Consider the following 22,651-nt stretch of genomic DNA (forward strand, 5'->3'; position numbering starts at 1 on the left):
TTTTTTATTTTGTTTGTTGTGTGGGGTTTTTTTGTTTGGTTGGTTTTGTTTGTTTGTTTTAAGTAGCTACAGTTGGATGCTGTTACCGTGCTCAATTCTGGCAAACTGCTGGCTCTGACCTCCCTTCTGTCAATGGTTTCCATTTGCACTGCTAATATCTACAAGTTCTAGCACTATTTCTGTGATTAGTATAGGTAGAGGTTAGTTCTTACCCGAATCTTTGTCATCATATGTTCTGTTCAGGTAAGGCTAGTATTCTTAAAGTGGTCTGAGATGCTCTCAGGAGGGAGAGATCCTTCAGTCAGGTACAGAGACATTCTAGACAGATGTGAGGCTGAGTGACAAAGCCTGCCTCTGCTGTTACCAGGACATGGGAGCCTATAATGTTTGCAGGCTTGAGGAAGAAAAACACACATGCACCAACCTATTTTCTGATCAAATAGGAGATTGGAAGACATGAATGAGCATTCATAAACAAGCAATTCAATCTACTTTTTCTATATTGCTGTAGATGGATCTGGGTGGATTTTTTTCCCCACTAATATTTCTCAAATGAGTCAGCTTTCCTCAGCTGTGCGTGGTTACATTACTGATGTTATAATGGGTTGAAGTGTTCCCAGGCTGGTTCTTAAATTAGAAACATTGATTTCCGGGGACTTCAGCATAACACCTGATAGCCACTGATAGAATGCAAGAGCTTGTCTGTCTTTGCCTGGAAGTGTTTGTGTCCCTTAAATGCACAGTCCTCTGTTGTTTATAGGATTCCTTCTAAAGGTCCAGTTTCAAGTTATAAATATGTCCTCAAATCTGCTGAGAGTCATTATTTGCCTATAGCCCTTTTTCTAGTAAAAAGGGGTCTGTGCAGAGAGATGACATTTGGTGATAACAACCTTAACAGGAAACAATTTATCCTGGAGAAAGTGTTCTGTAAGTTTGACAGTTCTTTTAGTAAAAATGTGTTGTCAGCAGAGCTTGGTAACTGATGAGTTTGGAAACATTCAAGAGTAATTTTTTCACCAGCTCTGGCAGGCTTCCTCACTTTAAAGTGTAAATTCTTTCATTGATGTGACTATGAGCCAAGTGTGGGAGGAGTTCAGAAGTGTTCTCGTCCCTTGGGAAAGGACTGTATACTCTGCTGTCTTTAATGTTCTAAAGTTGCAAATAATGGATTTTTGAAGGTTGGAAGGAAAAAAACATAAGAAAAGGTCACTGTTATTACCCTTTTCAGGTGAGCTGATCCTGCAGATTCAACCCCTGAAATTAAAGAACTCCAAATTAATTTGGTTGTCTGCTCTCCTATGAGTGTTATGATGCTTTCTTCATCTCGATGCAGACAATTAATTAATGGAATTTGAGACCTATTTTGTTCCAGCATCACTGCCTTCTTTCAGTATGTGAATCTTGCTCTGCCTTACATGCAATTATTTGTTGCTTCTGGTAAAGGCGCTGTCTAAACTTTTTGTGATGAGCACCATTTTGAGCTAAATTTCAAAAGATAAAGGTAGATTTTTTTCAGGAGAGTAGGGGAGGTGAATATGCAGGCAGAGTTTTACTTATAGTTTTTCATAAGAACTAAATGTCCCTGAGACATCAACTGGATTTTTATTCTTTTGTTAATCCAAAGGAGTTTGATTTTTCATTTGAATGTTACTTGTACCCAGCTTCATCTTCAAACACAAATGCGGTGAGCTACTGAATACCAAGGTGTCCTTAGAACTCTTCAGCGCTTTGTTTGTACACTGACTGTGGAAACTCTCAGCCCATTCAATCCCAACAAATTAGAACCAGTCATCACCTTTTATCCAATTCTGCATTGCTGAAGTTAATTTCACTGTTAGTGCATACTTAACTGAAGTGTGTCTTGCTTCTCTGAGCAGTGCTTCCTAGGTATTTGAAAGCTATGCTATAGTTCCATTACGTAGGTTTTTTTCTTTCTATTGCTCTTTAAAACAGAGTGATCCATATCTGACACAAATAGCAGTCAAACTAGTCTGTAGTTGTGATTTCAGTAGGATCTAGCTTGTCATTTAGACCAGTGAGTGCTTTGTTTAGTTTGAGGGTTTTCTTAACTTCTCCGGTATAATTTTTGACAGAAAATATGGAACATAGCCCTTTGCTGGTAGTGTGTGTATAAGACAAACCTTTTACAGCTTTCTATCCTAATAAGGTATGGGCACTCTGAGGGGCGCTTTCAAGGGTGCGTGTGTGAGAAAGATGAGGGTTTGTATGACTTTTTATCACAGCTCAGGCTTTGTAAAGGCCACTGTTCCTTTTTGCAGGCATGTTCACCTACCACAAGGATTCGCACTGCCATTGGTTCAGCAGCTTTAAGTGCGATAACTATTCTGAATTCCGACTGGTTGGAGCTGTATCCTTTTATGCCTTCTAGATGTGCTAAAAGAACAGCCATTCAGTGAGTTGGTACTGGAATGAAATAAGGCATTGATTTAAGATCATTTGGATGTTGTGTATATTATACAAGATTTTTCCATTTTAAATGTATTAAAAGGATGTCATTCAAACAAGTGAACTAAAAATAGGAATAAAATTGTGGTATGTAGGTACACGGTACATTTTGCAGTCAGAAAATACTAGTACTAAGATTACACATGCAACTTTTTTGTGTATAAGTTGTAATTTTTTATGTACTTACATCTGAGTTTCATTCAGTAAACATAAACGAACCTCCATGCATCAATATTTCATTGAAGCCCCTGTTGATCAGTTTGTAGGTTTTTTTATATATATTGACTGGAAGCCAGATGCTATTTTGAGCATAAACTTATTTCCTACATTTTCTGTTGTGCTTAGTTGTGAAGTCCTCAGGCAGATGATTCATATGTACTTACAATTCCACTAAGGTGAAATGATGATGTCCCCATTTTAATGATTGCAGTTGGACCAGATGATTGTTGTAGGTCCCTTCCAACTGAACTATTCTATTCTAGTGAGAATCAGAACTGTGAACTGGATTCTTGTAGTTGTTGGGATATTTTCAAATTTATTTCATGAGATTCACTGAAATGTACTAGCTGATGAACTGTAAGTCCTGTGGAGGTTTGTCTTTATGGTTTTAGATTCATTTAAAAGAAAAATTGCTATATTGAGCTCTCTCTAGAATTCGTGAATTAAAAATATATATTTCCAGTTCTGTGTAAAAACGTTTTCTTAACAGTACTTTGGAACAATTTATTCTAGAAATGCTTTTATGGAATATTATGAAGAATCACAGAATGTTTGGGATTGGAAGGGACCTCAAAAGATCATCTAGTCCAGTCCCCCTGCCGGAGCAGGAACACTTAGATGAGGCTGCACAGGAACATGTCCAGGCGGGTTTTGAATGTTTCCAGAGTAGGAGACTCCACAACCCCCCTGGGCAGCCTATTCCAGTGTCTGTTACCCTTACTAAGAAGAAGTTTCTTCTCAAATTTAAGTGGAACTTCTTGTGTTCCAGTTTGAACCCATTAAAACTTGTCCTACCATTGGTTGTCACCGAGAAGAGCCTGGCTCCATCCTCGTGACACTCACCCTTTATATATTTGTAAACATTAACAGAAGATGATGTTCAAGTGTTCTGTCAATGTGTATCATTTGAGTATTTTTAACTATTACTTAATTGTAATACAAAACTGTTTGTTTAGGATGTATTAGAGTATGCTGAGCAAAATTTTAAAATATTTTTTCCAGGTTACTTAAAATATTAAGTATAATAAGGATGTGTGGGATTTGCCCTTAACGTTTTACATGTATAGCTTATGGGCCTTGCTGTATATAATAGCATCACCTTGGATATTCGTTTCCCACCTTGCTGTTACAAGAAATTATTAAGTCCTCCCATTGTTCCCTGCGATCATAACACACTTGTAGGCATCTGTGATGTCACATTAGATGACCTGTTTCAGATTATGCCTGTAAGTATTATGTTTAATTAAGAGGCTGAATTACTGATTTAAAACCTGGTTTTTTTATATTTAATGCTTGAATTATAAACTGTTTGAAAACAGCCTTTTTTTTAAGCACAGGGTAGTGGAGTCTACTTTTTTCTATTGAAAACAGAAATTCTCCATGTTTTCTAGCATAGCAGAATTTTTGTTGATCTACTTGAAGTTAGAATACCAAAATCTGATACAAGCGTTCTAGATGCATTTTCTGTAGTAAAAAGAAAAATGTAACTGTTTTTGCTGAAATAAAGATAAATGTACGCACACATATTAATTAAGCAGCGAGGGATTCTGTTTGTGTGCACATTTTGAATATATAGCTTTTTACAAGATACTTTTTGTATAAAGTAATGATTCTGGCACATCCCTTCGAAGTAAGTTACTTAGTTTACCGAAGAGCTTTTACTTATATTGTAGGAGCTGGCGCATGGACTAAGTGAGCTGCTATCCTATGAAGGCAATGTCGAAGAGGATTTTTACTCAACCTTTCAGGTCGTTAAATACACACTTATAACTGTTTCTCAAATGTGTTCAGTAATTTTACCAATGTTTCTCCAATGGAGTTTCCTACTACTGTGTGGTTACTGATTGTCTGGAATGTAACTGTGTGGGCATTGACGCTTCCTGGGGCACACAGAGCCCAACTCCCTCACCCATCCACCAGCTCTTGTCCCCTGGCAGTGCCGCTGGGTCCCAGCATTGATTGAGTGGGCGGCTGCTGGGGCATCTGAGCTCTTTGCTCAGACACATCACCTTGCAATCAGTCACCTGGTTAGTGGAATCCATCAGGCTGCAGAACAATCCCTTTCCTGTCTAACACAGATGTTAGGTTACTCTGGTTATTTTATTCACTTTGCCCAGGAAATCTCACTTGAACAATGGCTTGTTCCAGTTACAGTAGTTTTGCCTGACTTGATATTTCAATCAAGAAATTCCCTTCCATTTATTCATTGTTTTAGAACACAGACTAGTTAGTAAAATTTCATTCTGGTTTAGGGATGTGTATTGGTCTAGTATTGACCGCAGCTTTGAATTACATTACTGTCAGGCCGTATGAGAATTTTTGTAAAGCAAGTAGTTTTGAGTTCCTAGGCGAGCTACAGTGGAACTAATATCTTCTTAATTGTGTTTGATGCTCCTAAATTGTTCTTTTGTATGAAAAAATCTGTGGCTACCGAGCCTGCAGATCAGTTTGATATGTCACTGTGTAACAGGGCTAATTTTTCTACTTTGAATACCAATTTTTTAAGCAATTTGTTGAAAATTGTAATATTTAACTTATAAAATCGCCACAACCTTCAGAATTACATTATGTGCTAAAGAGAGAGACAGGGGAAATACATGAAATAAATAAATACAAGCTTTGTAATTTGTGAGTACATGAATGTATTTTCCAGCACTGACCTTGACTACTCTTTTTCTTCAGGTTTTTCAAGAAGAATTTGGTGTTATAAAATCTTACAACTTAAAGCCAAATGGAGATAAAATTCCAGTCACAAATCAGAACAGGAAAGGTACTTCAATACATATTAACTACACATATTTGGCAGATTTAACTTAGTCCTATTTTCCCTTCTTATTAAGCCCAGGTTTTATTTAAGAAAGTGTGGAAATGAAATTACTGTAGTCCTTTCTGGTATGCCTACCAATTTAATAGTATCTAAAATGCAATAAATTCATTTTTCTTTATTCAGTATAATTTGAGAGAGCATATTATTATGATGTATCAAAATAAAATGTTATTTGTTTTTTTTTAGAATATGTGCAGCTCTATGTTGATTTTCTTCTCAACAAATCAATCTACAAACAATTTGCAGCTTTCTACTATGGATTTCATAGTGTCTGTGCTTCATATGCATTACTGGTAAGAGTAAAATAAACCATAACTCTTTGCTTCTGTTTCAAATATGCGACAGTGACTTAGCTAAATTAAAGAAAATTACACTGGATGATTTTAGGATTCGTGAAAAATCTTGATCAATCAGTGTAGTTGATTAATCCAGCCTAAGCAGAAGAAATTAAGCAGGTCAGTTCTTCTCTGTAGTTCTACATTGAGAACAGGTAAATCAAGCTCCGCATGTTAGGTTTATCAGGATGCATTCAGAGGTTCTCTGTGAATGTTACTGTTTGCAGGAAGAACACTCAGTGAGACTGAGATTAAACACTCTTCATATTCAGTCCTGCTTGGCTGTTGAAATGGCTTTTGTAATTTACATCACCCCTTGTGCAGTAAGAAGAGAAAGAAGAGGCAATTATTTTCTGCATGAGAGTTTCTTCATTCCTGTGAAATTAGCCAAGTATGACACACTTGGAGCAAAGTGAGATGTGGCTAACTGCAGGGAAGGTTCTGAAAGAAGAATGAAAATCCATTTAAATGTCGTGACATAATTTAATGAAATTTAACAGTGTAGTAAATTAATAAATAGGTTCTCCAGCTGTAAGTTTAGCGGTTGTTAAATGTGGTTTATTATTATGTGTATTTGCTTTGCATAGCAGTGTGTACAACTAAGAGTCGAGTACTGTCAGCCACTGCTACTCATCAACCTACGTTGGGACTTTTCAGTGTAAATGAAATGGAGGTTGTAACCAAACTTGAGATAAAGACCCTCCCTCTGAATTCCATATGTACAAACTTCATCCTCCTGACATATTTGTGATCTAATCAGATGACAAGCAAGTCAGTGTAATCAATGTAAGAATGAAAAAGAGTGATAAAAGAAATACACTAGAATATGATGTTATCCAGTAATTTGCAACTATATATAGTAGTAAGAGATTCTTCAAAGTACTGAGGAATTAATTTTTGTATGAGCAGTGTGTATCTAAGTCACAGACTTACATTGAATGCTATTCTGTTAGTTTTTCTATAATGCCAAAAGAATAAAAAAATATCTCAGTCTAGTTGCATATTTTCTCATCTTTGGAAAAAAAAAAAAAAAAAATCCTTAATTTCTGGCAGTTACTTCGTCCAGAAGAGGTTGAAATTCTTGTCTGTGGCAGTCCTGAACTGGATATGTCTGCTTTACAGCGAAGTACGCAATATGAGGGCTACCAAAAAACTGATCTTACTATACGGTAGGCTTAATATTTTTCATTCTAATTACTGCATTTAAAAACGTCATAGAATGGTAGACTGTTGGGAATAATCTCTTCAAGGATAATCTGAGAATGATTGAAGTTTTAAATACCTATTTCCAAATAAGACAAAGACACTATCAAATTATCTGTAAGTAGGAAGAGTTAGATCTTTAATGGCATAATGTGTTGCTGAATACCTTTAAAAGGTTATGATCAGATTGATATATAGTTTAAAAATAGTAGCTTCAAATCCTGCATGGTGAAACCTGAGTCTTTATTTTTATTAACCAATCTTCTAAAAATGCTTTTTCTCTTCCAATTCTATTTGATAATGAGGACATTTTTATTATATTAGTGAGTAGAAGGCATTTATATTTTTATAGCAAAGTGGCTTCGAGCATCATTTGACAAGGCATCGTTCCAAAAATCATAAAACATTGTACTTGTTCAGTCCTTAAGAATTTATTTAAACTTGCATATTAAGATACAACTTATGTCCTACACGTTACATTGATTAAATTCTCAGTTACTGACATTCATCATGTAGTACTTATGGCTGTGTTATACTGTTGTGTCATGATATTGTATCTTACACCATTTTCTGCTCCCTCTGCCCTGAACATAGATACTTTTGGGATGTAGTACTTGGATTTTCTCTTGACCTTCAAAAGAAACTGCTACATTTTGCTACAGGAAGTGATAGGGTACCTGTGGGAGGAATGGCTGATTTGAATTTCAAGATTTCAAAGAGTGAAACATCAACTAATTGGTGAGTAGTTTTCTGGATTTTTTTAAATTTTTGGTAACTTATTTCCTGAGAGTCCTTATTGCTCTTGAATGTATTTTTAAAGAAGAGCAAACTAATTAATAAGGAAGAAACTGCATGGGCTCCTTTAGTTTGTCTTCAAAATGTTATTATATGCATTTATTGCTTGCATACATTTTGCAAGTGACCATCTAATACAAAATTAATTGTCTGGTCAATGCTTACATTTGGGGCCAGGAATTCTTTATTTATAAAGTTTCCTTACATGTTTTCAATGCAAATTATTTGTTTAATTGTTCCTAACATGAAAGCTGAGCTAATGAAAATGTACTATGAATCACCATGACTTCCTGAGTTAGTTGAGTCTGTCATTATGTGTAGTAGCCCCTTCAGTTGCAGAAAATGCTTACATTCTTTCTTGATGGTCTAAAGAATTGTAACATGTATGGCTGAGAAGATGTAGCATTCCTTTAGGGTCTATGGTGAGTAAGTGTATGGCTGATACAGAGGTTGCTCAGAAGAAATGGGAACAAAGCAGCCTTGTAATTTCATTGTGAAGGTTAAATTGTTCATGCCAGTTTCTTATGTTTCTGGTGGTGTTTTATTTTGTATTGAATTGACTTGAAAAATTCCACATAGTATTTTCCTTCTCAAGTTTATTTATAAAGTTTCCTTACATGTTTTCAATGCAAATTATTTGTTTAATTGTTCCAGTTTAAAAGCCAGTTTAAGTAATTTGGAAAGCTGTATAGAAAAGCTTACTGCTCTGGAGCTCAGTGCTAAGCAGTAATTGCTGCTAAGCAGTAATTATTGGCTTTACCTGGATTTCTAAAACATTTAGCGTAATCAAAATACTTACATGGAAATATATTTTTTTTAAGGTCAAAATTTTGTTGGATTTTCTGTAGAGAACCGAATTAAATGCATAAACAGAAAGAATATGGTTTGGTTTTTAAATTGGGTTTATCTAATTACTGTGGTATTTCTAATGCTTTATTCAATGAGCTAATAACTGGTTCCAGTAACATGTTAAAGGAGCATGCATATCTGATAAAAAATGAAGAAAAATCAGTCAACATTGAATCTCTGGTTAAGTTCATTCTCCTATGAATTGTTCTTTTTCTTAAAAATGGAAATTTTGAAATAATATGCATTTTAAAATTATGTAACTCTGTGTTTTGCAAGATAATTGTTGCAGTCAGACTGCCTGCACAGGGATGAACATGGACATGTTTGCACTGTATTGATCACACAGTAGGATCAAAGAATATATTATAATATAGCTTTAAGAAATGCAGAATTAATATCCAGTTTCCTAACTTTCCAAATTCCAAAGCACATGAATCCAGTCTGATAAACACATCTTTGCTTGCTTGTTTAAAGGGTGAGGAGAGGGAAGTAGCTGGGCTTTCCAGATGTGGGGGATTTCACCCCTCTTCGAGAATGTTTGGTAGTGACAGAAGAGCAAGCACTGCCATTCAGAAGACTAAGGGCTTTAATGAAAACAGAACTCAAGATCTTTGCAGTCACATACCAAAATTTAACTATTAAGTGTCCAAGTTTTAGAAATTTTTCAGTGTGTTGGGTTACTTAAAAATGTCAAGTTGAGCCTCAGCTTAGTCTTTCTGTCCTCCCAAGTAATCAGTGGTAGGACAAGTGTATATCCTCAGTCTGTGCGTATATCCTGCTTGTCACTTGAGAAAGGGCAAGAAGATCCCGCAGCTACATATTGCCTGTGGCTATGAGGTAGGATGTTAGTGGCATCTCATACTGATGGCAAAACAAGTGCTTCTGCTACTGAAGAACAGTTCTTATCAAACTAATGGCTTCTAGTGAGGAGCAGAGTTTCTGGTGTTCCCGTCAGGCAATCAATCCAAAGAGGCATCTGCAATATATATATTTGAACTCAGCTCTCTGAAGAAACTCACAACCAAAAGTGTTGGTATGGCCAAGACCAAAAACTGTGAACTGTTGTTGTTTCCAGGGATCCAGTCAGCTCCTCAGTGCTCTGAACTGAGGCATATTTCTGTAAGGATGTATTCTGCCAGGCTGAACCTTGAGTTCTGTATCCTTGCAGTAACTCTGGTTGGTCTAGGTGTCTCTATAACTGCTGCAGAACTCACCTTCCTTCTTTGTGTTGTGAATTCTGATTATACCCAGATTTTGTATTTAGAGAAAAAATGGTTTTTAAAGCCATGTGGTACCTGGAGTTTCCAAAACCTATAAGAGGATTTTTCCAACTTAAAAAAAACCAGAAAATTGAGGAGGGAGTTGGAGGCAAAAGTTTCGCTTGAGGTGCATATGACCAACATTGGTATTATTTTTGTTCAACAGAACTTGAACCAACAACATTAGGATAAATGTTCCTTTTACAGGGTTTCTCATGTAAGTAATGTTTAACTGAAAATGTGTAGGCAGTTAGCAGCTTTCTGCTTCTATTGTATTATTATTAAATGTGTTTTGTTGTTTGTTTGTTTGTTTGTTTTTAATTATTTTAGGTTACCTGTGGCCCATACCTGCTTCAACCAGCTTTGTCTCCCTCCTTACAAGAACAAGAAGGAACTGAAGCAAAAGTTGATTATTGGAATTTCAAATGCAGAGGGTTTTGGTCTAGAGTAAAATCAAATACTTCAAGAACAGCATTTTTATGTAGCATTCACTCTCTTCTAATTGTGCCTTTAAGCTTTTTGTTGTTACGTCTCTTGATACTGTGCCAGTCTTACCTAACTTAGGTATTTTTTAACTGAATATGAAGTGTATGGTTTTTCTTGAATGGCAATACATTTACTGCTTGCTTTGTCACAGAAAGTAGCTTTCTTCATGCAAAAAGCTAGTCTATTTGATAAATGAAACCTGACTAAGATGATTTTCAAGTTATAGTTTGTTTTTTCTTAATAGCACTTTATTGTTAATCGTAATCCCTTTACGTTACAGGTATCCTACTGGGACATAATATACAGAATATTTCTTCATTAACTAATCCCAGTGGTAGAATGTTTTCAATTAACATGAATAATAGAAAAAATATACCATACAGCATGTAGCCATATTTTCACAAAGGCAAATAGGAATTTTAGTCTTTATAAAGTGTATGTAGTTTTAATGTTCTGGGTTTCCTTCTCAATGAAACAGGCTGTCCAAGAAGCATGTAAATAACTGCCTGTGAACAAATAGGGTTTTGATAGTGCCATTTACTGCTAAAAATTTATTTTTTATGAATAAGAGGTTTTAGATGTTCTATATTAAGCTTTTACACTTGACCATACAAGAGTGTTAAAAGGTACTTTTTTCAGCTTGAGGGGATTCAGGTTCAAACTACAGGTATTAAGCAGCTTGTATGTTCATTCTCTGACAGCAAACTAACCAGATCTACTGTAGCATTATAGTAAGCTAAACTAGATATTTAAATTCACATTCAGTGAGATATTTCAGAAGAATAATGAAATCCACAACACACAGAAAACTGATATAATGATCCTGCTGTCATTTTTTTTTCAGCAACTTTGTTGAAAGTCTTAAGTAAGCTGTGATGAAAGTGAATACAGTAACATTTCAGAAGACTGTTGAAGCTTTCATTAACTTGAAGGCCGGCATTTAAAGACAAAGTTTTATGGTTTTCACTGCACAAACAACATGAAAAGAATTCTTACTATGCCGGCTCTGAGTTAGTAAATTAGGAGCTGGGACAGAAGCTGGTTCTAAAATTCAGATGTAATTGTAATTCTGGGTTTTATTCATTAAATTGAAAGAATTTATCAGCATGCAGTATAGTATTTTTTTAATATGAATAGCTACTGTGTGTTCTATAGAATTTTCTTTCAGCTGAATGAGGCCCAGATGGTTCAGGACACTTTGGCATCTAATTTGTCAGCTTTCCCCATTGACTTCTGCTGGGGCATGGATGCTTAAATATCTTGTAGTGTCTGTACTCAATTACTTATTTGCAATAAGAGTAAATTATTATATTATTCTTGGTTTCCTTCTCTGTATTATTTACATACGACAGATTTACACATGATGAACAAATTAATCTGCCTAATCTGTAGTTTCAAGGCTGTTGTGGATTTTCTTCAGTAGCTAAGGGTAAACTTGATTTGATTCTGTTTCCTAGAAGAAGGTACTAGTGATTTTACTGTTTTATTAAAGCAGAGATAAATAGTAGGATATTTTAAAATACTTGGCACTGCATTGATTGTGCTCTCCTTGAAACCAGTAATAATCTTCCATTTACTTCAGCCTGGAAGAAAACTAGGTTAGCACAGAGTGTGTTAAAAGCAGCATTTCAAACTTGTGCATTTTACATTGTTTCTCCCAAATGGCGATTTTAAAATAAATTTATTTTACAGGATTTCAGATGTTGAGAAATAGATGAAACTTTCTACCGTTGCACTGAATGAACTAGGTAGCTTCAAGCAATGTTAAATTTCTAACCACTGAATGTGGATGGAGGTAAAAAACCTGGAAACAAACACCTTCCCCCTTTCTCTGTAGAACTGATTTCATGGAAGGTTGGCTTATGAATAAATAACTATACAGTTTATCTGAAAACATGGCAAATTAGCCAAAATATTTTTTTATGGCTTGAGCCCACTTTTAATATCTATTTATCTATTATTGTTAAAATAAAAGCTTTATCTTCTTATTTTCACTGAATTGCACTTTGCCTTGGGTTTAGTTTTATTTATTGAAGCTTTTTTGATTTACTGTGTAATATTACCTCAGAATTCTGAAAAGGTTATTGTATTTGCATCAGTTTTTAAATAAGATTGTCATTCAATGACATTTTATATATTTCCTGACGTTGATAAATTAAATAGTAAATTTTGTATTTGTTAAATGAAAGCATTGCACTGTATTTATGAAATAAGCCTCTGATAATTTTAAAACTTTTCCTCAATGGTGTTTTGTTGTTCTTTTGTCTTGCACTGTAATCCAGCAAATCTTTTTTTATCTCCATCATTGTTTTGTACCGTACACAAGAAATCTGGTTTGTATAAACTTGTTCATTACTAAGTATCTATTTTTATGTATTAAAATTGTGCAGTCATTAAATCAAATATTTCAATTTTTGGCCTCACTTGTCTAATTTCAGATTTCAAAAACTGATCATAATGGGTTTAAAAATAAGACCAGCTTATCTGCTTTTGTCTTATTGTTCTTTTGAAAAGTTTTGTTTACAAGTTACAGTTTTGCCAAAACTTGTCATGGCTCACTGGAAAAGAAACTGAGTTTTGACTACCAGACGTACACCCAGAAGTATATTCCATATTTATACTCAAAATTACAGGTGTTCCAGTGCATACCATGGAGTAATAATGCTGCAAAATAGCATGGATCCTCAATTTTCTTTTTTTTCCTTTTTGTCTTTTTTTTCTCAGTTGCAAGAGTAATGTGAGGTACAAGGAGAGATAAAGCCAAGTTGTATGTTCTGTCTTTTTCTGAGTAATTTAACATTATAATTGGGAGGGGCAGGTAACAAGAACATCATGCTTTCTCATGGGCACAGGTTCTGATCACAGGACTAATATCTGAGGAAATTCAAACTTGTTTCTTGTTTCCTTTGTACTGCTCAAGTTACCTACAGATGGCAGCAAAGATGGAGATTGAAACCACTTAATTAGATGTCAGACTTTGAATAGTGAAGAAACAAGTTCTCTCTTATAAATGTATATCAGAAATAATTTCAGATTTGTAAAATCAGCAAATATTAATTTGTTAAAGCAAATTTATATGGGGGAGGGAGAAGCAGTTGCTTCTGTCTGCTGTTGAGTTTTGAAAATGTCTTCTCTTTCTATGAAAAGTTCCGTGATGTGTTACTGGGATCAATGAGAAACTCTCCAAAAGCCTCAAAGACAGGAGATTGTTACTGATCTCTGAACAGTCAATAACCTCAAGACTAGTATTTAGAAAGAGGTTAGAAAACCCAGCTTGCCTTGTCCTGTTCCAATTGGGGATCAGATGGTTGGTGCTGGGACTTAAAATGGAAATGCAGTATTTTCTTTTGATGCCAAAATACTGAGGTTCCTTCTCTGTAGTTGCAGTTGCTGGTGGTGCTGGCTGACTTGCTCCAAAAGCAAATGCTATATCTGCTGTTATTTTTCATAGCTGTGGTATTTAACATTCTTTCAGAATCCTTTCCTGAAAAAACTGAAATATCTTAAAGGTTCCTCAAAGCCTTTGTTTTCATGTCCTGACTGACAAACTGTAAGAGCATGTGTTTTTCCTTCTAGAGCATTTAGTGCTTTCAATGAAATTTCTTTTTTGTTTGGGTATTTTTCCTTTCTATTTGGATTTTTTTTTCTTCAGGATCTGTGCTGTTGTATGTGTTGTTGAAGCTCCTTGCACTTTTAAAGATTCATAGTGTCTAGGAAAATAATAACAGGACAGCTTAGACTGCCACAGCTGTTTCACTTATGTTAGAAATGTTCTAATTCATAGTCAGGTGGGTTTTGTTGTTAAATTAGTGAGCAAAGTGGGTCCCCGGAGATCTGCACCTTTCAAATTGTTAATTAAATTCTTATTAAATTCTTTAAACCCCAATGGCTTTATGTAAAATGTAACAGGGGAACAGGTATGGCAAGGGTTATTATAGTTTGATATAGTGTGTTCATAACTATAGAATGGATATTTGATTCAAAAATAACTTTTTCTACAGACTACGTTTACGAAAGAACTCTGAGGCCAAGGAAGGTGGAGAGATTTTTTGTCTCTGAGGATCTGGTAGAGTAGTTGCTCACTGAACTCTGGAAGGGTGAGAGAAGATCATGCAAGTTGGGCAGCACCTAACATAAGTTCAGTTCTGGACTCTTCTGCAGTGCTAATATTAAATAATACCTGTATACATAAGAATATGATATATACATTAATGGTTTTGTTGTTTGTTTCAGGAGTTTTCTGTTCTACCACAGCAAGGTTTCATTTGCCATTTTTCTTTTTGGCATCAATTGTTATGATTTGATATTTGTAGTGAGTGATGAATAGATTTTTACTTTCTGATGCAATATTCTCTTCCCATAAGAGCTGTCCTAGTTTATGTAGATGTATGATGGTCAGGTTTAATTTACGGGCTTCTTGTTTACATAGTGCTTTAACTCTATAGCATGCTTTCATATTAACTAGGAAAAAAGCTTGTATTCTCACAGAGTCCTTAGTATCTTTACACTAACATCTCTGGCTGCTACCACACCGTGGATGGTAACAATCCAGCCTCCACTGTTTAGTGTAGGCATTATCAGAACAAAACTATTTGTAAGTCTGTGGAAGTTATTCAAACCATCTTGTTAAGGAGTGATTTACTTGATGTACATTCAGTCTCACCTCTAGAAAGAGCTAGAATATTCATTTATTTTGCTATTCCTTTTGTGTCAGTAACAACACTGTGGAGGGCAGGAACTATGTTTTGTCCCCCAGAAAAATCAGTCCAGCTGGATGTAAAGCAGCCAAAGCACAGTCACTTTGAAAACAGTGTAGTTTAAACTTAAACATGTGAGTCTTGGTTTTGGTTGTCTCTAGTGATTTTTTGTAACCTCACACACCTTAGTTTCCAGGACAGTGGTGGCAGCATGCATACTGCCTGGGGGTTTTAATGGTTGGCATTGATCAGTGGGAAGGAATGGGCAGATGGGCCAGCAGGGTGTGCCACAGGAAGCAGAGTAGGCGCTTACTTTTGTCATCTCATTCATCTACTTTACAGCAGCATCTTTTCCCAAATTTTTCTGGATTCCAAGGTGGAGGAGTATCCTGCCCAGACTTTAAAACTTCCTCACAACACATTTTTTGTGATACTAAACGCATCATGTTCATTCTTAAACATTTTGCTTCATTAATAGAAAATGAATCACAGCAGACAAATGTGGCCTATGTAAAATAGAGATGAGCACAGGAAAAAATTGATTATTAGTGGAAGAGAAAAATCTGCTTTCTTACACAGTAGTTCTATAGAATTGCTTTTAAGTTGGAGAAATCTAATTTTATTCCCTTAACTGATGAGGTTTAATTTTTCTAGTGATTAATATCTCTGAGAGTTTAAGAACTGAAAATATTTTTCTTTAATTCAATCACCATGTTAGATAAAGCTAAAACTTGAGTTAACTACTATTTTCACATGTGCACCGCTGTATAGTGCTTACTGCATTAACTAATTGTATTGAAATCAGTAAAATGTTCTGCATCACTTTTCTTTGGGTATTCTAACTTTTGTGGCAATTTTTACAGTGAGAGAAAAGCTTTCCCAAGTGTTGAAAGCACTTGGTATTCATTCAAACTGAAGCTTTTAAGGTAATTATATACATTTGTTCCTGTTGCATATCAACAACCTCACTGCATTTTGTTTTGGTTGGTTTTGTTTTAGGATTCAGAAGCTATTCAATATCATATTTCTGCATATTGATTTAAGTGCATTAAGCTATTATCTCAAATGGCACATTCTGGAAGGTGAAAACTCTCTTTCCAGTAGCCTGTGCTTTTGGGGATTATTGTAAATCTGTGAAAAGGATTGCAAGTTAATAATTTATTTCTTTGCTCTGTTAGTTGCAAGACGAGACGAAATCTCCTGAGGTATTACAACTAAGCTGTGTTGGAACTGTCTAGGTGATGTTTGCTTTTGCCCTATTGATCATGTCCTAGCCCATGCTTGCCCAGTTCCTACTGGTTTCACATGCTTACAGATTTTTTTTTTTTTTTAAATTTATTTCTTGCACTGAAATATTCAATACCTGTGAATTCTTCCTTTCAAGAATGTACTCAACTTTCTTCAATAATCAGTGATGTTGGCCAAGAACTCACAGGTGCAGAATTGAAATATCAATGAAATTAGTTTAGAGACCCAGTTTTATTTTCCCATACTTGATTTTAAGAGTTAAACATCATCCTATAATCAAAGCTCTTTGGGCACCATCAACTCTGCTATGCTGAGCACCATGTCTTCTGTTTCTCATTGTCTCTTTTTTTTTTTTTTTTTTTTTTTGTGTCAACTACTGTTGGGACATAAGCAAAATGTGAGAGATATAATAGGAGTATTTTTTTATATTAAAGTGATAGTGTTGGGATTTTTTGAGCTCTTTGTTTGATTTCCCATCCCCATGTGCTAGATGTAGTAGTGTGTGTGTTTTTCATTTGTAACTGTTTGCAGTGGGTACACTGCAATTGTGAATCTGAAGGTGTAATAGCTTGCATCATTTTTCATATCACTAGTTGTTCAAAAGAAAAAATTAATTTCCTGGGTTACCCTTTCTCGTCTTCAGGGCACCAACTGATGCATTAAGGCTTATGTATTTTATCATGCAAAGATATTCTCAGTTTATCTTTTGCCCTTGAAATTAATTTTGATTTATTTGTTGCTGAAATTATTAGTAGAGCTTATATGACAAGCACAGATGTTGTGCTTAATCATGCACTTAGCATCTTCATACTTGTACCACGAAGAAGAAATTACTACTTTCATGCAGCGCAACCAATCTTGTGCTAATTTCTCCTGTCATTACTTATAGCAACAAGCCATATTATTTCACATTCTTTGCACAGTGATGCTGCCTTTCACTATGTTCAAGATCTACTGTCATTCATAATAAAAGAGATATGTAATTGTTGAATGATAAAGAAATGGAAGCTTTTGCTCTGAATTTCCCTAGATTAGGAAATCATCCGTTAGGCTATTTGTGAAAATTTTTTTCCTCTCTTTTTTTTTTTTTTTTAATTAGACTTCAGGCTTTATTTTGTATTTTCTCAAGACATAAGGTAACTTAGAGGAATTTATCAGACATTTTAGAACTGACTTGTCACTTACATAGATGAATTCTTTGACTTACTCTCTTGGTGGTCCTTATCCTAGCTACATGCAATGTCAATCGTCTGTTTGCAGCACATAAATCAAAGTGATTCTAATATTAACAAAGAGCACATAGAGAAAGCTGTCAAGAAAGGATAATGAGTAGTTGTGTGTCTGGGGTGCAACTTGTAAATCTGTCTTTGCCTCTTAAAAAAAAAAAGTACTGGTTAAAAGCAATGGTTCAGTGTGGTGGCATTGGGAAGAGCAGAGAGTTGCGGTGCTTCATCTTTAATTTCTGAGGAGGTAAACAGAGGCTACATGTTGAAGACAATGTGTCTGGGAGAAAAATCCCTGTGGGATAACACAGATTCAGATCAGCTGTTGTAATTTTATCTCCTCTTCCTTTTTTCTTGCAATTAGCTTATTGTTTGAATTACCTTGGCAATGTTTACTTTCTTTCCTGTTGATCTTGTCATAGCCCATGCTTACCTAATTTCTACCAGTGGTGGGTTTCACATGCTTTCAGATTGTCAGAATTCAATTTTAAATTGAGCAATTGAGCTGTACTTACGAGATGAGAAAGAAGCAAAGACTTGTCTTGGACCATAGGAAATCCCTCTCTATTTGACAATGTTTAGAAAGCTGAAGCGTTAACAATATCTATCTCAAGTCTGTCTAGATGGACCCATTTTCAACCCAGACTGATTCCAGTGCCCTGGGAGATGGTGTTTGCTCAGCTGGTGCCACCGATGGGTCCTGCAGCAGAGCCAGGGCAGAGGCTGCCGGCTGGACTCAGCAGCACATGCGCCTCATGGTTGGTGATTTATTGAAGCATTTTAAATTAAGGCAGTTTTGGAAACATGCAATGTTGATATATAGCTTAATTTGTCTTAATTGTAGCAGATTAAAAGGCAAAACATCTGCAGCAAACAAGATCATAGGGCTTCTTGTTAGTAATACCAAGAATTTTTCATGTAGCTCATTAAACCTAAAAGCAGTAGTATGAAAAGAATGTGAAACTGTATTGTGTAGATCAGAGCTACATATCAGTTACTGAATATTACTAGTCCAAAGCAGCTAAATAAAAATGCCTCGTATTATCTCAACATGCAGTGCATGCTGGGTATTATATGTCCATTATGTCTTGTAAAACTGCGTAACAGCATCTCCCATCTTGCTCAGCTACTTTTTTAGCATAGGTGGATTGTGAAGAGAGAACCACAGAAAATACTGAACCACATATTGGCAACTTGCATATAATAAAAAAAGGTTTGTTTATTTTTGTGTATTGAAGGGTGGGGGTTTGGGGATTTTTTTGTTTTGTTTTGTTTTGGTGGTTTTATTGGTCGGCTTCCCAGACTGCCCACAAGCAGAGCACAGGATGGCTTTGGCTGAAGGGAATTAAAAAACAAGAGGTAACTCTGGGGCAATGTACTAGTTTGTAACTACTCCCTTCAGTATTATATCTAGCCAGTAGCATAAGTGCTTATTTCACTAATTACTTAGTTTTATAGCAAACGTGTCTGATTCTTGAAGCAAGATAAATTTATATCAGAAATTTCATTTGATAAATAGAGCATCTATAAAACACAGTTACAGGGTTTTGCATACTTGCAGCTATTCAAATGTATAGCGATCCTCCCTTGTCCCATCAGAGCTCACCTGAGTTTGTTTGATCCAAAATTGCTGATAAAATGTAATGGCTAATTTCAGCTCATGTGCAAATATTTGATTTATGAAGTGAGGGAGGTGTTACGCTTTTCCATCCTTTCCACTCAACCCTTAGGTGGTCTGAACACTTGCCGGCAATGGGCAAGTTGGTACTCAAGTCTATCAAGAGTAGAGTAGTCTATCAAGAGTCTATCAAGGACTTAAACGTGTGTTGCCCGTAGCCCATGAGCTCCTAAACCTGTGGTTTGCATTGGGCAGAGGGAGCCTGGCCCTCTGGTACTGGAGGTGGCCACACCAAGCTGGTCAGAGAGAGCAGCGTTCTCCCACCATTGTCAATGCTGTGTGAGCTCTGGCTTTTAATTTCTGTGGTAGCTCTTGTTAAACATCTCCAAGTGGAATAAAAGCTTCATTTCTGACTTGGTGTGAACCAGAGCCTTCTGCTTCCTTGCCTCAGGAAAATAAAAGAGCCTTCATTGCACTTTTATCTTGATGTGACTTCGGTCTGTTTTCTGAAAATGTTTTGGTTTAGTGACTAAACCAAAATATTAATCACATTCAGGAGTCATGACTGAAACCCTCCCTCCTGCTTTCAAGGCAGGCATGGCCTAAGAGGAGAACAGAAGAGGCTGAGAATGGGAACACATTCTGCAAAGTATGGTAAGTCTACTAACTGAAGTACCATCGTTCTTCATGTCTCAGTATAAAATTTTCCTGAGCAATTTACAAAAATAACAAGCCAGAAAGACCTTACTGGCTGAAAATGCAAAGAATATTGTGAAAGCCATCATGGTAAATTGTTCAGTTATTACACAGCACTAACTTCTTTTTTTTTATCGAACTCCAGAAAAGTACATGTTTTATTGTAACATCAACACTATATTCTTTGGGCTGTGTTTAGCTGTTTGTATAACACCATAAACCTTTCCTGGCCTCTGAACCACCGAAGGGATTATTTTCTCTGGGGGAGGACTGGTGTGGAGTCGGGCTTTGAGCTGGATAACCACTAAGTGGAGCAACAGAGAACCTCTGGGTCCTGGACTCAGTCGCACCTCACATCAGCTGTGCAGTGTGTTTCCTGGAGCCAGTTTATTTGCAAACATTGTCTTGTGTGAGATCAAGAGACCTTATTGCCAGTTCTTACTGCTACTTTTCAGTCTTCCAGTCAGCATGCTGCACTGCGTATAGTCTGTGTGAACAAGTGCAATTTAAGGCGTCCTAAAATTTCCACTTCTATAGCATATGGAGACATTTGTAAATGTAATTTTTAGTGGGTGTTTGCAGAAGCCATACCAGCAAATGGATGCTTATGATGCTTTCTAGGCCATTTCTTTTGCAAAACTCTGTGCTAGTTTGCAGATAATTAAAGGAAGAGACTTAACTGTTCCGTTTGGTGTACACTTTTTGCAGATTTTGTTAGCGGAAAAACCTTTGTACTTCAGGTGCTGAAGGTGAGCATTCCTATGGCATTTTGAAATTATATTCATCACAGAGAACAGAACATTTTGCAAAAAATCGCATACAAGACTTAACCCAACCTGGATTTCCGACTTATTATTCTGTTTTACTTCTTAGCTGTTTTTTTAATATAGATAAATGACAGTTTAGAAGAATCCTGTGGTGGAAAATATGCATTTGGAGTCTCCATGAAACTCTGAATTTTTAACATGCTTTCTAAGCTGAAAATAATCCATTTTGATTATGAAGCTTCAAGCAGTTTCACAGAGATAGGCGTTGAGAACAGTGTCATTTGTATTATGAAGCATATCATGTTGAAGTCCTTATTCAAGCCCATGAAAATGCTCACTTATTTCAAGAGGTTTTGGATAAATCCCATATTTGCCAACTTGTAAAACTGCTGTCAATATAGAATTCAAGTTTTTACTGTAGAAATTCCACTTTGAGAACCTGATTGGCAAAGACTTCAATGCAACTATTTATGTGCTCACTAGTTTACAAAATACGTTCCCCAAATTTAACAACTTGATCATTCATTTTTTCCTTTTTTATGAAAATCACAACTTTGTGTATAGAATTGCAGTCTTCACAATGAAAAGGCTTTTTTTAAGCTTTAATTTCCAATATTTCCCCCCTTTATCAAGCTTGGATGTTTTGTGAGTGTTTATACCCAAACCATAGAGCACTCCAGAAACACATAAAGTCATTTTCCTCTCTGAATATTCTTAAATTGCTTTATTATTAAGTTGCTCCTTACAATACCCTTGAAACACAAATACCCCATTTTTAATCGAGGAGGTGTTTGTTTTCAGATATCAGAAAGTAAATGGTGTACCTGTAGGTTTTCACCCCTGCCTTGAAGTTCTACGACACCAAATATTATGCATCTTTTTCAAGGGACTTCTTATTCTTTAATGAACTGGTTTTTGTCAAGACAAGTAAAATACATTGAAATGCTTTGTAACTCTCCAGTCTGAGGGGGGGGATCAGAATCAGCTTCAGGAACCCTGTGGTTCTGAATACACTAAGGAGAAAAATCATCAAAACAGAAAAAAGAAAAACAGCATGAGCAATTGTGTGCCTTTTTCCCCATGGGTATTTATGCAGCACATATTCAAACTTTTATATAGACATCCTATTCGGTAAGAATCAACAGTACCATATTAGCTGTTGCAGTTCTATGTTTGGGCTCAATTGTGCCTAATCACTTTCTGATATAATTGCCCTGGTTCCACATGAAATTCTGCCAAAGGTGGGTTTGACAATTTCCTAACACGAACCTTGCATCGCTGTTTTCTGCACAGTTACTCTGAGGATGTGGCTGCTACAGAGGGTACGGACCCAGTCACCAATCTGCAGACAGTAGCTTCCATATGAATGCTGTCTTTCAAAACTGTTGACTGCCTTTGAGTGTTTAAAGTTTTGAATGATCAGGCTGGATTAATAAAGTAAAGAAATGTCCAGAATCTGTACCTCTGCAGTTTCTGCAGGTCCATGTTTGTATTGGTATCTCAACATGGGCTTGCATAACCCACCACCTTTACTCCACTAAAATCATATTCTGTAAATACTTCTAAGACAAAAAGAAAGGCTTCTTCTGCAGTCTAATTTTGTTTTATTTATTCTCAAATAGGTTTGGGGTTTTTTTTGTACACTAATCACTTAGTCTGTTGCTCTTTTTTTTAACAGGAGATTAGGTGTTTGCCAGTTGTCCTCTAAACTCGTAGAAGAACCTTGACCCTCTCCAAGGCAAGAAATGCTGTTGATAGGTTGACATTGAGTTCATGCAGGGAGCTTGCCCAGGTCGTGTATCTTGTCAGCACCAAAATCTGTGATTCACATCCTTAGCAGAAAGACAGCTATTTAAACAAGCAGAGCCATCCTCCATCCTTAAGGTGCGAGTTCACACTGGGCAAGAATCCGCCCCAAGCTTTTATCTCCACATTAAATTCTCGTTCTAATGTGAAGGAGTAT

The 22,651-nt window shown here is 35.9% G+C and overlaps 1 protein-coding gene across 2 annotated transcripts in view; it reads left to right on the top strand.

Moving 5' to 3' along the window:
- The window catches only part of HECTD2 (HECT domain E3 ubiquitin protein ligase 2), a 41,263-nt gene extending 28,413 nt beyond the window's left edge, over window positions 1-12,850 (top strand). For both annotated transcript variants that reach the window (XM_065067444.1, XM_065067445.1), the window contains 8 exons: window positions 2,280-2,368; window positions 3,753-3,911; window positions 4,359-4,433; window positions 5,368-5,455; window positions 5,699-5,805; window positions 6,901-7,016; window positions 7,645-7,788; window positions 10,284-12,850. In XM_065067444.1, the coding sequence (XP_064923516.1) occupies window positions 2,280-2,368; window positions 3,753-3,911; window positions 4,359-4,433; window positions 5,368-5,455; window positions 5,699-5,805; window positions 6,901-7,016; window positions 7,645-7,788; window positions 10,284-10,404 (899 nt within the window). In that variant the 3' untranslated portion in view covers window positions 10,405-12,850. The remainder of the gene's footprint in view (window positions 1-2,279; window positions 2,369-3,752; window positions 3,912-4,358; window positions 4,434-5,367; window positions 5,456-5,698; window positions 5,806-6,900; window positions 7,017-7,644; window positions 7,789-10,283) is intronic.
- The last annotated feature ends 9,801 nt before the right edge of the window (window positions 12,851-22,651 follow it).

Source organism: Columba livia, chromosome 6 (genome assembly GCF_036013475.1).
Source record: "Columba livia isolate bColLiv1 breed racing homer chromosome 6, bColLiv1.pat.W.v2, whole genome shotgun sequence".
Taxonomy (NCBI): domain Eukaryota; kingdom Metazoa; phylum Chordata; class Aves; order Columbiformes; family Columbidae; genus Columba; species Columba livia.